This window comes from Pinus tabuliformis, chromosome 8, assembly GCF_031772625.1.
Source record: "Pinus tabuliformis cultivar Carrire ecotype Pingquan chromosome 8, CPIR1, whole genome shotgun sequence".
Lineage (NCBI taxonomy): Eukaryota > Viridiplantae > Streptophyta > Pinopsida > Pinales > Pinaceae > Pinus > Pinus tabuliformis.
The window spans coordinates 1895232173-1895247047 of NC_142294.1; the positions used below are offsets into that span (position 1 = coordinate 1895232173).

The window sequence follows — 14875 nt, forward strand, 5'->3', positions numbered from 1 at the left end:
TTGACTTGAGCATTCTGTCTGGAGAGGTTCTTGTTCTCAATTTCAAGCTTACCAACCTTTTGTGATAAACTCCTGATGAGTTTGTCCAGATCATCACACTTTGGTTCTGATGATTCACTATCTCAACCAGAGGAGGATGCCTCTTCTTTCCCTATTTTGGGCTTAGTAGGTTATTGCTTTACCCTTGACTTCCTTATCGAGGCCGGATTTTCTTCCACTTCAAGAGCATCCATTTGAAGTTGGTCTAGAGTGAGAGACTTCCTTTCTTTTAGGGTAAAACCAACGTCGAACTCACAAGCTCCCAAGAAAACCACATGAGTCGCAACTGGAGGAGGCTTTATGTCAGCTAGTATGTCATTGTACTTCTTATTGGATCTTTTGATAAATTATGAGGTATCCTCCTTTGGATTTTTTCTTTAGGTGAATAAAGAACTTGTCAAGCTCTGCTTTACCATGAGTCCATTTTATATTAGTATCATCGACGAATCGCTTCCACCATGCTGGTTTCAAAGGGTACGAATCCAGGGCCTTCTTTTCAAAATATTCCATGTAAAGGTTGGCCACGATCGGTGAAATTCACCTAAATTCCATCTCCTCAGAAATAAAATTCACTATGGAGCTTGAAGAAAACATGAGCATTCCTTTCTTAGACATCCTCATCATGAGAAAAGATGATGGCTCCATAGGGCACAAAGTCTTCAGAAAGTCCACCCATACAGAGAACTACCTCCACGCTGACTCCCACCATCATCCGGCCCAGAAGCTTGGTGTCCTAAACACTCTTGCTATCAGGGCCCTTCGAATTTCTGACGCTGATCATCTTGATGAAGAAAAGAGGCATTTAGTCTCAACCTTTAAAGGTTTAGGCTACAAAGAAAATGAGGTTAAGAAAGCAATTCAGAAAACGGAGAAAAGGTTGCTATCTCATGAACCTAGAGCCCGAGATCAACCTGAAGGGGGTAGGGTTTTTCTTCCTTACATTCATGGAGTTACAGATAAGATTGCGAAAGTCCTAAGAAGGAAAAGCATAAGCACGCAATTCTCAGCCCCTGGAACTATCAGACAAAGTATGAGATCGGTTAAAGATAATATTGATAAACAACAACTTAAAGGAGTCTATAAGATCGATTGCTCATGTGGAAAAAGCTACATTGGTGAAACAGGCCGCTCTCTGCACACCAGACTCAAAGAACATGGAGCTGATATTAAGAATGAAAGGTCTCGTTCTTCCGCCCTCGCAGAACATTCTTCGAAAACTAAGCACCATGTCTGCTTGGAAAGCGCCTCCATTATCGCCAAGGAAGAGCAGCACCATAAGCGGAAGATCAGAGAGGCTCTTGAGATTTTCAAACACCCACATAATCTCAACAGAGACAATGGCATGGAGATTAGCAGTAGCTGGTTTCCCCTAATCAGAAAAATTAACCATAATAATAATAATAATAATAATAATAATAATTACTAATTCATTTCTAATTAATTAAGTAATTAATGAGTAATTAATTAAGTAGTAATTAATTAATTATTATTATTATTAATTAATTATTATTAATTAATTAATTATTAATCAATTAATTAATAATTATTTATTAATTTTTATTAATACTAAATTAATACAATTAATTAAGTATTATTTAATACTAAATTAATATAATTAATTAAGTATTAATTTTTATTAATACTAAATTAATATAATTAATTAAGTATTATATTTTAATAATTAATTATTTTATTATTTAATATATTAATAATAATAATTAATAAAATTAATTATTAAAATATCATATTTATATAATTAAGCAGTATATTTTAATAATTAGTTATTATATTATTTATTATATTAATAATAATATTTAATAAAATTAATTATTATCATTTTATATTAATATAATTAATTAAGTATTATATTTTAATAATTAATTAATTAAATAGTTAATTATTATATTATTTATTATATTTATAATAATAATTAGTAAAATTAATTATTATCATATTTATATTAATATAATTAATTAAGTAGTATATTAATTATTATATTATTTATTATATCAATATTAATAATTAATAAAATCATTACTACATTAACAATAGTTATTATAATAATTATAATCATTTCCATTTTTTAATTATAATTAATAATTAATAGTATATTAATAATTAATTAATATCCAATTAATAATTAAATAAAGAATTAAGATTTTAATTAAGTATTAAAATTTTTTAAACTATTTATAATTAAAATAATTAATTATTATATTAATAGAATTAACTATTATATTAATATAATTAATTATTATACTAATAAGTAAAAATTTTATATATTATAATAATTAATATAATTAATGATTATATTAATAATTTTAATTAAATAATTATGGTCAACAAAAAAAAAATAATAATAATAATAATAATAAATTATTAAATAAAGAGGCAGCTGACTTCTCAAAAATTGAGAGCCGACCTTCACCTCCTTTCTCTCCTCATTTCTATTTAAACCCTAAATAACTGCTCTTCTTCTATCAAAGCATTCTTGTTGTCCTGATGATGGATCCCGGTTGGGATTCGAAACGTTGGCAGAAAAATGTTCTTACTGTGGAAACTCCGGTGACTAATTCGAAAATTTCCTATTTCATTGCTCAAATCCAAAAATAAAACGCTCTGCCTTGATACTTGAGCCTACACACAAAAACCTTTGTACAATAAATAAATACATTTGTTCCTTCATTCAATATCAATAGGAAATTCAAATTTCATGACCTATTAGGGATAAATTTAGCAGTTGCTATTGTTTTTTCCACAGAAAAAATAGCGAACCTTCTATTAAAAACAAAGAGTTACAAAGTGTATGCAGAGCATTACAAACAGACTTGTTTTCGCCATGCTGGGTGAAAAGAAGTCCCGACTGAAAGTCGATACATCCCAAAAGAGAGTATTCGCACCAGTCTCAACAACCAAGAAGATTTGAACATAACGCCTCCACCTAAGAAAACAACCTCCCGGGAACTGATTCACGCAGAGAGGATCAGTTAACAAGTTGAGGCGGAGAGACCAAATGAAAAAAGCAGCAAACAACGTCCCCAATGCAAATCATTGATTAGAAAAAACAGTGAGGGCACTCAGCGACCCGGGTCTCCTGTTTGAAGGAAACAGCCCATGAGCCCTAGATAAAAGCTGCATGAAAGAAGTATAAACAAAAAGAAAAGGAAAACAACTATGTACAAGAACAAAACAGATTCTGGTAAAACAAACTTAAGCGAAAATGGGTTGTTCGAGCGGACGAAACAACCCATTTTCTTCCTCCAAAACTGTCCAGGACCCCGAATCTTGATCAACACCCTCTTTGGAAAGACGATCAGCTTCATAATTTCTTTCCCTATAGATATGGCAGAGAGAGATCTCCGAGAAACGACATTTAAGGCATAAGACTTCTTTAAGCAGAGGGAGCAGGATGAAGTTCCTGCATTGATGAGTCCCATTAAACCATTTCACAGCGTTCATTGAATCCCCAAAGATCTGGACTTCACTCACATTCCGAAGAATAAGCCAACAGAGTAGGTAGTGAAGGGCTTTCAATTATGCAAAGTTATTGGAGCCCTGTCCAAGGCCGACAGAAGCTTTTACAACTTTATCCTCTGATAAATGAATAATCAAACCAGCCCCACAACGACCATTAATATCTGAGGCACCGTCAAAATAAGCCCACGGCATTGAATATCTGATAAATTCTTAGCGAACAGCTCTAGTAGAAGGAGGATCCAGTGGAACAGGGATACTTTCATAAATAGCAGCTCCTTCTGTAGCAAGACGACCTATCGGGAAAACAGAATCCTTAAAAATAACTTGATTCCTTGCAAGCCAGGTCCCCCAGGTAATGAGCAGAGGAATGGATCTCTCTCTGTCGTTTGTGGCTTCATTCCACCACCTCTGCCAAGCTTCCAAGAGCCCCTGCCCTTCCCATCTGAAAGGAATTTTTAGCAGCCTTAACATTTCGGCCCAAAGGCTAGTGTTAAAAGGACAGAAAAGGAACAGGTGCTGAGCTGATTCGACACTATCTTTACAGAGAGGGCACCATCTAGGACCAATCCTACCTCTTTTTTGAAGAAAATCCCACGTAGGGACTTTCTGGAGCAGAACACACCAGAAGAACAATCTCGATTTGGCTGGCCCTTTTAATTTCCAGAGCGGTTTAAACCACCAATCTGGATTCTCCCACCCTTTTTGAGACATCATCCATTTATAGCCCATCTTTGGGGAATAAAGCCCATTCTGGGCAAAGACCCATCTGAGTTCATCCGGAGAGTCAGAGAGCCTGACTGAGGAGTTGAGGAGGTCCCTTCTGAACAGGTCCCATTCCTCCAGCCATTCTTCATCCAAATGTAAATCTCTTCCCTGAATCCATCCTTGACTCCAAATGGATGAAGCCTGAGGATCAGCCACCTGATTTAGAGTGTATAGCCCCCTGTCTTTTAAAGCCGAAACCAAACCCTGAGAAAGGGAGAAAATCTCAGTACAACCTATCCATGGATCTCTACCCAGCCTGATCTGAGTTCCATCCCCCACACTCCAAGCCAAGCCCTTCTCTATAATTTTGACAGAGGCGACCACAGCTTTCCAGACCACCGAGGAGTTTTTGCAAGTCTTTTGCGGCAATCTGATCCAATCTAGCATTGATAGCGGATCAATATATTTTCTTTTAGAAACAGAAGTCCACAGGTTCTCAGAAGAAATGAGCCTCCAGCTGAGCTTTGCTGCTAAAGATTTGGAGAAGAAATCAAGATTTTTTATACCCCAACCTCCCCACTCTTTAGGGCGAGCCACTTTATCCCAAGAAATCCATGGGGTAACTTTCTCCGACTTGGACCCCGCCCAAAGGAACCTGCTGCATAATTTGTCAATTGAGGATAAGATTCCTTTGGGAACCCAAGTCAAACTAGCCCAGTAGACAGGGATTGCCATCAGAACAGATTTTATTAATACTAACCTTCCTGCCCTGGACAACCACTTGAAACTCCAGTGTTTTAGTTTGGATTCAATTTTTACAAGTATCCATTTCCAATATTTGATCCTATAATTGTCGGGCTTCCGAAGGAACCCCAGGTATTTAAAGGCATCCTCCAGCGATTTGACTTCGAAATTTAGGACCAGCTCCACTCTACGCATAAGCTCTCTGGACATACCTGCACATGTGAGAGTGGATTTTCTCTCGTTAATGCATAGACCTGTGGCCTTTAGGAAAAGGTCCAAAATCTTCTTGAGCGTCCTACAATCCTCTAGACTTCCATTGCTGAACAGGATAATGTCATCCACGAAAAGGAGATGGGTGACCCAAAAGTTTACCGCAACTTCAATGCCTTTGAGAGTCCCTTGTCTTTTAGCATCCTGAACCATAAGGCTGATGCCATCTGCTGCCAGCAAAAACAAAAGTGGGGAGAGCAGACAACCTTGACGTAGGCCACGCTCAGGACTAAAAAAGTTGGAGGCCGCATCGTTGATCAGCACAGCTATGGAAGAAGAAGAGACACAACTCATAACCCATCTCACAAAATCATACCTAAAACCCAGATGTGTTAGCAGAAGTCTGAGATACAGCCAGCTGATTCTGTCATAAGCCTTTGACAGATCGATTTTCACAACTGCTCCTTTTTTTTCCCAATTTTTAGACTATGAAGAGTTTCTTGCGCTACTCCGACTGCTTCATGAATTTGTCTGTCGTCTAGAAAGCCAAATTGCTCAAGTGAAATATTTTTGGAGAGGACAGGTTTAAGCCTGGAAGCAATAACTTTTGCAATAATTTTGTAAACACAGGTGCACAGCGAAATGGGCCTGAAATCGTCAAAAGAAACCGGGAGATCCGATTTGGGAATGAGGGCTAGGAATGTGGCATTGAATGGATTTGGGATTGTACCTGTACGTTGGGAATCTTCCACAACTGCCACTAGCTCGTCTCTAATGAATTCAAAAAAATGTTGGAAAAATTCGACAGTCCAGCCATCTGGGCCTGGACTTTTGTCTTTTTGCATTGACTTGAGGATGTCTTCTACCTCCTCCTTAGTGACAGGTGCCATGATAGAATCATTTCCTTCCTCCTCTATGAACCTTGGGAAAAACTACGCTACTCTTATAACTTCTGCAATAGAAACTTCCTCTGTCGCTTTGTAAAGATTCTTGAAGAAATCGACCCCTAAAGAGGCCAAATCTTCAAAAGAACGCCCCTGTTCACCATTGACTTTCTTCATTTCCCAGATAGTATTTGAATTTTTCCTTCCTTTTGCGTAATTTTGAAAAAACTTGGTGATGTCATTCCCCGCTTGCAACCAGATCGCTCTGCTTTTTAAATGCCATCTTTCCTCTCTTTGTTGAAGGATTCTCCTCCTTTCCCACTCCAACTCCTGTAGTCTAGCCCAAGCTTCAACTGATCCATAGTCGTTTCCACCTGGGACTTCCAGGAGGGCAATCTCAAAATTTACATTTTCCAGTGTTTCTTCATCCTTCAGTTTCTTTTGGAGGGCCCATTGTTTAGAGGCGACCTTCATCCTTTTTAAATTATCCATAAAATTTTGACTGTGACTCTCATCTTCACTGAATGCATCTTTCTTCCAAGTGTTATGGAATAGACTGATATAAGTTGCATCTGAGAGCCAAGAGGCATTAAATTTAAAGGGGGTGCCCGGTTTGGTGAAAGCTCCTTTCACTTCCAGGAAGACCGGGAAATGATCCGATAGACCACCTTCCCCAACCCAATGTCTAAAAGCCTGTAAATTTTCTGCCAGCGATTCACCGAGCAGAAATCGATCCAGTTTCTTCCCAATCCATTCTTCTGCAATTCTTCGATTCCTCCACGTCGGGCACAGCTTGAGCAGAGGGACGTCCACCATGTGAGAAGAGGCCAGTTTATTTTGAAAGAAATCAGAAAGGGGATCGGCCCTGGCTCTGACCCCCCAAGATTCTGACACCCCCAAAGAAAAATTAAAATCTCCCCCAACTATAAGATTTGGGTGCGACAGAAAGGACTTTGCAAAGAAAGAGTTCCAGAATCTCTCCCGATCCAAGACAGGACCATAAACATTAAGGATATGAAACGGGATGCAGAGTTCGTTGGAATAAAGTTCCACTGCCAAAACATTTTCCGATCCCCAGGAGGAGATCTCCCGAAGGAACTTTGTGTTGAAGCCTAGAGCCACTCCTCCCGAATGACCATTCGCATCAATGGCATGGAAGGTCCAGCCCGGAAAGAGCTTGACGAGACATCCTGTAACTTCTTCCCCCTTCCCTAGAGTTTCTTGAATCAGGAGAATGTCAGGTTTATTGGTCCTGACCAGATCCTTCAGAGCTAGCTTTTTGGGCAGACTAGCTAGACCCCTGCTATTGTAGGATAAGATGATCATCGGGAAACCTCAGGGGGTGTCCGCTTTTCTCTAAGCACCCCTGGCAGAGACATCTGTTTCCCACCATCAATATCAATGACAGCCTTCAACTTTGCCTTCGACAGATTTGATTTCCTTCCTCTTATCTTCCTCGGGCCTGCAGTCACCATGTCCAACTCCAGACCTCCCACCTCAAGCCCTTTCCCTTTCCTGGTGGCAAAGATCTGAGATTGTAGGGGGGGGCATGGCTCCAAACACTAGAAGGAATAGATAAGGCAGCATCCGTGGGACTAGAAGTCAGCTTTGGAGAGGGTGGAATAGTCATAATAACACTGTCTGAAGAGGCTAGGTCCTTCCTCGGGTTTGGCAGATCATCCACGAGCTGCCTGAAGGGGCCAGACTCATCACAACATGTCTGAGATAAATCAATAGAAGAGCATATGGAAAAAGAAGGGGATAGAAGTGAACTAGCCTGGGCCACCCCTGCCATTTCAGGAACTGGTGAGGTTCCCATGAGAGACATCGGAGTTGAGATAGCCTTACTTGCTATAAACCCAGGCTGTTCCTGTTCAGCTTCCTCTGCTTGTTCCGGACCCGACCCCTGAACTTCTGCCTGAAGACCGCTCTCCTTGATCTGAGCCCCTTCTTTCTGGGATAACAACCACTGATTTGCCTCCAGATTTTTTCCTTTTCTCTTTTGTCTTCGACGGCGCCGGTGACCTAGAGGACACTCCCAGGCCAGATGTCCGTATTTGTGACAACGATGGCATCTGAAAGGGAGGTTTTCATAGTCCAGGGTCTGTAGGAACTCTAGACCTCGATACTTCAGGTTCATAGCATCCGCCAGACCTTCTCTGGGATTTAAGCTTACCAGGATACGGGCGACACTCCAATCATGAGTTCTAAGATATGATCTATCAATATCGAGAAACTTCCCCAGGGTATTACCCATTGAAGTAAAGGCCGAGTCAGTCCAGAATTGCATAGGGAGACCCAGTAATTTGACCCATACTGGTGACTCCACCGATTTTTCTTTCTGAGCATCAAACAAGGGCGTCCACCTTCTGAATAAGATTGGCCTTTTCCCGAAGCTCCAATGCTTTTCCAACACCCATTCTGCATGCTCCTTTTGACCAAACCTAATGCAAAACCAACCTCTGACCAGATTCTTGATCTCTTCTGGATGTCCCGGAGCTTCTTTCCATTCTGCCTACACCCAGTCCTTGATGGAGTCAACCGAGAACTTTCTACCCCGAATTCTACCGACTAAGAAGGTTTTTGAGGCTTCCATTGCCTGATCTATACTAATATCCACTCCAAAAACGCAGCTAGGCCGCTCCTCCTTTTTTCTGATTGGTTTGTTCTTCTTTCTCTTCCCTCCCACAGCCTCCATCTGAGTTCCTCCCTCTCCTGGATTAATCTTTGCAGGGGCATCGGTTTCTTCTGCCTCATGAAGCTCAGTGCGCCTTCCAACAGGGTCTTTGTTTTCTTCATACACCCCCCCAACCGACCTATTTACCCCAAAAACAGAAGCAGCGGCTAGTCTTCGCGTTTGTCCCTTTACTCCTTATCCTTTCGGATCCCTGCCTTCCTCTTCACTAGACGAGGACCTCAACAGGCTTGGGAGCAACCTTTTCAAAGTAGGGTTTGATGCAAGTATCCTTTCCTGATCACCTTTTTTCAACCCATCTCCTTCCACCTCCTCTTCAAGCAGAACTGAGGCCACTGCACTATTTGGGAAGAAGAGTTACAGGTTTTTCTCAGAGGCTTCATGTCCCCAACAAGCAAGAAGATCTTCAAGAGCTGGCTCTATGTCCACAGATTCACTTTCATGAACCATATCCCTCTCTACACGACGACCTGGATCCATTTAAAGGTTGTGATACAGTAAAACGATCCTCTGGATAGAACCTTGTGCCTTCTGACCTGAAGATTCCAGTTCCTGTAAAATCTAACTTTCTTAATGCCGCTAGTCTGATTTCCATGGCCGAATACAACCGAAAACCGCCATTTTCATCATTCAAACCTCCTTCCCTCTGGTTCGCCTGCCATTTTCGCCTATGTAGCGGACAGAAATCCTTAGAGAATGATTGTGTTCAGCAGTTGCTATTTTTATTTGAGAGTAAGTTGAGTTAACACAAAGTCAACTACTCAACTAAACTCATGTCTATCTCTATTCTAGAACTAGAGATCAGTTAACTAATAGACACTAGATTTAACTCCACTAGATAGCTAATTTTAGCCATCAACTAGTCCACAACTCACTACATGTCATCTAACTCGAATTAACTGACAATAAATTAGTGATAGGCCACATCACACATGTTAATTGAAAGCTAACTCAAGCAATTAAGACATTGAATTCGAATTGGAATATTTAACTAAGGCATAAGTCAAATAAGTCATTCCTTGATACATTTTCAACACTCCCTCTTAGCGAGGAAGGGATTCTTGGAAGAACCTTGTCCACCTATATTTATCTTCAACTCGACCAAGTTCTCTACTACTGCAACTGCTCCCTCTGAACTAAAATACTTCTCTTCTTCCTTCTGTGGAACTTTCTTTGAAGGCCCATTCTTTCCCACCATGATCTGTGAGTTCACCACTTTAATCATGAGTTCCATGTACCCTGTGTACCTGGGAGTCTTCTTATTGATGCTGGGAGACTCAACTCTCTTCTAAGCTCCTTTAATCAAATCCTCTTCCCACTTGGCTCAAACTTTCCCTATACTGGGAATCTCTGACTAAGTAGATGCCTCCACTGGCCCTAGGCTATGGTTCTCATCAACATCATCATGCTGGCCAGCCCAACTGCCAACTAGCTTAACCTAAAACTAAGATATTTGTTTAGTCTCCGTCTTGAGAGCTCTATCCTTCTCTCACTCAACCACCACATCTCTACTATGAGAACTCTCTCCCTTGTTGCTCAAGGTTGCACATGTTTATTTCTGTAGCATTGGATGTGCTCTAGCCTTGAAACTTTGCAAAGAGACTAAGAAACATGCATTCTCGAAGACCTGTTAATCGTTTGGGAAAATTCCACCTAGAGATGGTTTAATTAAAATAATTAATCATTTTTTAATGTATTCCTAAGTCTAAACTTAGGAAATGTGATTAATTAAAAGGTATTAAATAAATCTGGTGCAAATCTTCTAGAAGAAGACAGAGATCAACTCCCAGTTAATCTTAGCCCTTCATTATGTTTTAATCTTGGTCATTATTGCTCCAACAAGAGATTATAAGAAGGATCTTGATGGGAACTTGGAGAACACACCAAGATAGTGAGATCTATAGATTGAATTTCTCAAGAGTAGCAATGTTGAGTTGTCGGAGAGAGATTGAGTGATCTTCTTGTAGTGAGGGGAAAGGATAGTAGACCGGAGGGGATTTTTCCAATTCCAAAGAGTGCAAGGAAGAGAATATAACAAGAGGTTCAGAGAGGCAGCGTAGTGCCACGCAGAGGAAGCAAAGTGCTTTAGAGGGAGTCCGTAATTTTGCTGGGAGCAGTCGAGATCTAGTGTTGGAAGTCAGGGTGTGAGACCGGAGGGCCATAGAGTCAAGTTCTAGCCAAAAAATCGATCAGCTGGAAGGGTGATGTAGCTCCTAGAAGTTGTGACACAGAGGCAGCGTGAGCCCATGCAGAGACTATGCAAAGGCAGCCTAGGGCTAGCCATCAAGAGCCTAGATTAGAGTCGGATCGCCAGTAACAGTGTGAGAATATTTATCACTACCTCTTTTCCAGTTTATTCTCTGTATCAGATTTCCAGTTTGGGCATCTATAGATTTGTACTCAGAAACTACTACATAATAATAAAACCCTCAGCTTCTGCACCGATTTTCCCAATTTTTTTTGGGGGGGGATGTTTGTCCAAAAACAACGGTGTATTTGTGTGTGTGTTTATTTCTCTCATGTGTAGAAATTTTCCGCAGTATTTTATATTGTGAAGGTTGTAGTAGATTTTATTTTGATGCTTACTGTGTAACATTATAAATAACTTGATTAAGAAATTAACAAGTAGGAGGAATTTAATCAGTTGTTATTGTAGGAATTCAGGTCACTAATTTTTCACAGCACATGCATCAACCTCCAATTTGTAGAGGTTCTCGATCCTAACACCAATCTACTTGACTTTTCTTGAAGAAGAATGCTTGACGTAGGCCTTCCCTTTGCTAAATACTACATCATACCCTTGTCCATCTCAATAATGTGATGTATTTCCAAGGATTGAAGAAAAACATTGTCTCAATAGCAGAAACAACAGTGTATTTGTGTGTGTGTGTGTTTATTTCTCTCCTGCGCAATATTTTTCCACAGTATTTTATGTTGTGAAGGCTAGAGTAGATTTTATTTCGATGTTTACTGTGTAACACTGTAAATAACTTGATTCAGAAATTAAAAAGTAGGAGGAATTTAATTAGTTGTTGCAGTAGGAATTCGGGTCATCGATTTTTCACAGCACATGCATCAACCTCCAATTTGTAGAGGTTCTCGATCCTGACACCAATCTGCTTGACTTGTCCTGAAGAAGAATGCTTTAGGTAGGCCTTCCCTTTGCTAAATACTACATTATACCCTTTTTCATCAAGTACTGCTATTGAGACAATGTTTTTCTTCAATCCTTGGACATACATCACATTCTTCAGATGGAGAAGGGAACCAAACTCCCTCTTAAAGCTCACTATACCAACTCCTTTGGTCATGTATCTACCATCATCTCCAAGATCAATATGGAATTGCATGTATTTCTCCTCCAAACCGTTAAATAATTATTTATTCCCTCACATGTGTAATGAAGCCCCTGGATTAATGTGCCACACACTACCTTGAACTGAGCTTGCCATGCAAGCTATCAAAGAGAATTCTAATTTGAACTAAGAAGAGAGTGCTTCTCCTCCTGTCGTTACTTCAACATGCTTGTTGTATTTCTCGTTTGGACAGTTTGTTTCATAATGTCGAAACCCATGACAATGAAAACACTTGATCTTGCTAAGATCCTTCTTTTCCTTGCCTCTATTATGACTAGACTCGGTTTTTCCTTGGGCCTTATTGCCCTTGGCTTCCTGCCATTTATTAGTTAAAGAAAATGTATCCTCATCTTTTGTCCCATATGGAACTCCATCCCTTGTGTTCCTCCTTATCTCTTCCCACACAAGATCTGACCAGAGTCTCTCCCAATCAGGGAGCTTATCTCTTCCATTCACAGAATCCTGGACACTATGACAAGATTTGTGAAGTCGAAGAAGAGCAAGGCTCACAAGATCTATTGGTTTAACTGTCTCTCCAACACCTCCAAGTTTATCCCTCACTTGAGCAAACATGGATAGATACGTAACAATGGGCTCATTCTTTCCCATTCGATTGTTCCTCAATTTTCCCTTCAAAGCAAGTTTTTTGGCATCATTATTTCTTTCAAATAGATCAGTGAGGGCCTTCCACATCTGGAATGTTGTATCCTTCCCATGCAAATTTGGAACAATATGGTGTCTAACTCCTTCTAGGATCATCTTGCTAGCTTTGGAAGTATCCTTCTTCCATTAAGTCTATTGTTGTGCAACTGGTGTAGGAGGTTTAGGAATACCAATCTTGATGTATATAAAAACACCATTATCATCTAATATAACCTCCATTTTGTCCTTCCATGTACAAAAGTTCAAAGTCACTTCTGGGGCATGCTCTATCCTTAAACCATAGGATGACATGATTCCTGCACTAACTGATCTTCTCTCCAATGCGCTTTGAATATGATCAAGGAAATTGGTCTCTATCTTGTTTTCAACTTTGATACCATGTAGAAAATCCTTGAAACCTTGCAATTGCTAATGAGAGAAAATTGATCACAAAAGACACAAGATTTCTCTACCAACATTTTATCTGGGGTACTTCACTTAATTTCTTCTGCGGTTTTAGGTTTTGGTGGTATTTATCATGCACTCATAGGACCCGAAACTTTAGAAGAATCTTTTACATTCTTAGAGTCATTCGTATCGGACCACGATGTAGTATACATAGAGATGGATGAGAGAGAATAGAAATACTCCTTTTCATTTTTTTGCATTGCAGAAGGTCGGAAAGAAAATAATGAATAGAATCACAATCACACATAGAACACAAAATATATCTGGGTAACCCAATAGGGAAAAACCCCTGCTTGATTGTATTGAATCAACTGAGCAATATGATCTATTACATAGAAAATGCTTCAAGCCTGAAGCTCCCTGCAATATTGATCAACTCTACACAATACTTTCCCAACAGTTAGGCAAATAAGGCTTGCTAGGAATCTCCTATTTCCTAGCACAAATACTCCGTAAAAATTAGGAGAATTCCCTATTTCTTTGCACAAATTCCAAGCGAAATTGCTTTGCCTTGATCCTCGAGCGTACACACAAAAACCTGTGTATAATAAATAAATATATCCATGCCTTCACTCAATCTCAATAGGAAATTTGAATTGCATGACATACTAGGGCTAAATTTAGTAGTTGCTACTATTAATTGAGAGTAATTTGAGTTAACACAAAGTCAACTACTCAACTAAACTCATGTCTATCTCTATTCTAGAACTAGTTATCAACTAACTGACATACACTAGAGTTAACTCCACTAGATAGCGAATTTTAGCCATCAACTAGTCCACAACTCATTGCATGCCACTTAACTCGAATTAACTGACAATAATTCAGTGCTAGGGCACATCACACATGTTAACTAAAAGCTAACTCAAGAAACTATGAGATTGAATTCGAATTGTCATCTTTGACTAACGCACAAGTCAAAGAAACCATTCGTCGCTACATTTTGAACAAATGGGACTTCTAAAGAATATTGTGCAAGTCCAGCAAAATTGAAGGAAATGCCTAAATTCTCTATCTATATTCAAATGTAAAAACTTAGAATCATTTTAAAAAAGGGAAAGAAAAGAATCACTTATTTCTTATGTGTTACAATTAGTTCCACTTTTATACTCTAAACTCTTTGAGCACGACATATTATATGCATGGACATATACTTCTATACATCTCCTTCTTATAGATTCCCATGAGAATAAAAGGAAAGGAGGAAGCCATTCATTATAGCAATTGGGAATTGTGAATATCAAATAAGAAAATAGATGTCTTGGCAACATTTCCAATAACTCCTCAACTTGGGCTTGGGCTCGAGGAAGTGAGAAATAGGAAGCAATAAATATTCCATTGGTACATGGACCATTGTTTGGGCCAATGAACTTACACCAATGATATCCAATGATCGATAAATTTGATTAAGTACTTGAAACCATTTTATTGACCTCATTGATGAAAAATGACTTTCATTCATCAAATCATAAATATCGGAAAATAAAGTAATCTCCAAAATTTATATTAATTTGTATAATTGATTGGATTTGTTGATACATGATTATAAAAAATCTTCAATTTAAGATATCTCTAGATTACTACAACTCCTTTAATAGTAATTAAAAAAAACAATATGTATATTAATTTTTACTCTACTAGTATCGCATTTTTTC

At 39.0% G+C, this 14875-nt stretch overlaps 1 protein-coding gene across 1 annotated transcript; it reads right to left on the reverse strand.

Annotated features, from left to right (window-relative positions):
* Window positions 1–6107: 6107 nt before the first annotated feature.
* Window positions 6108–7385, reverse strand: LOC149243960 (uncharacterized). Its single transcript, XM_089371360.1, has one exon. The coding sequence runs from the start codon at window positions 7383–7385 to the stop codon at window positions 6108–6110; it is 1278 nt and encodes a 425-aa protein (XP_089227486.1).
* Window positions 7386–14875: the final 7490 nt, after the last annotated feature.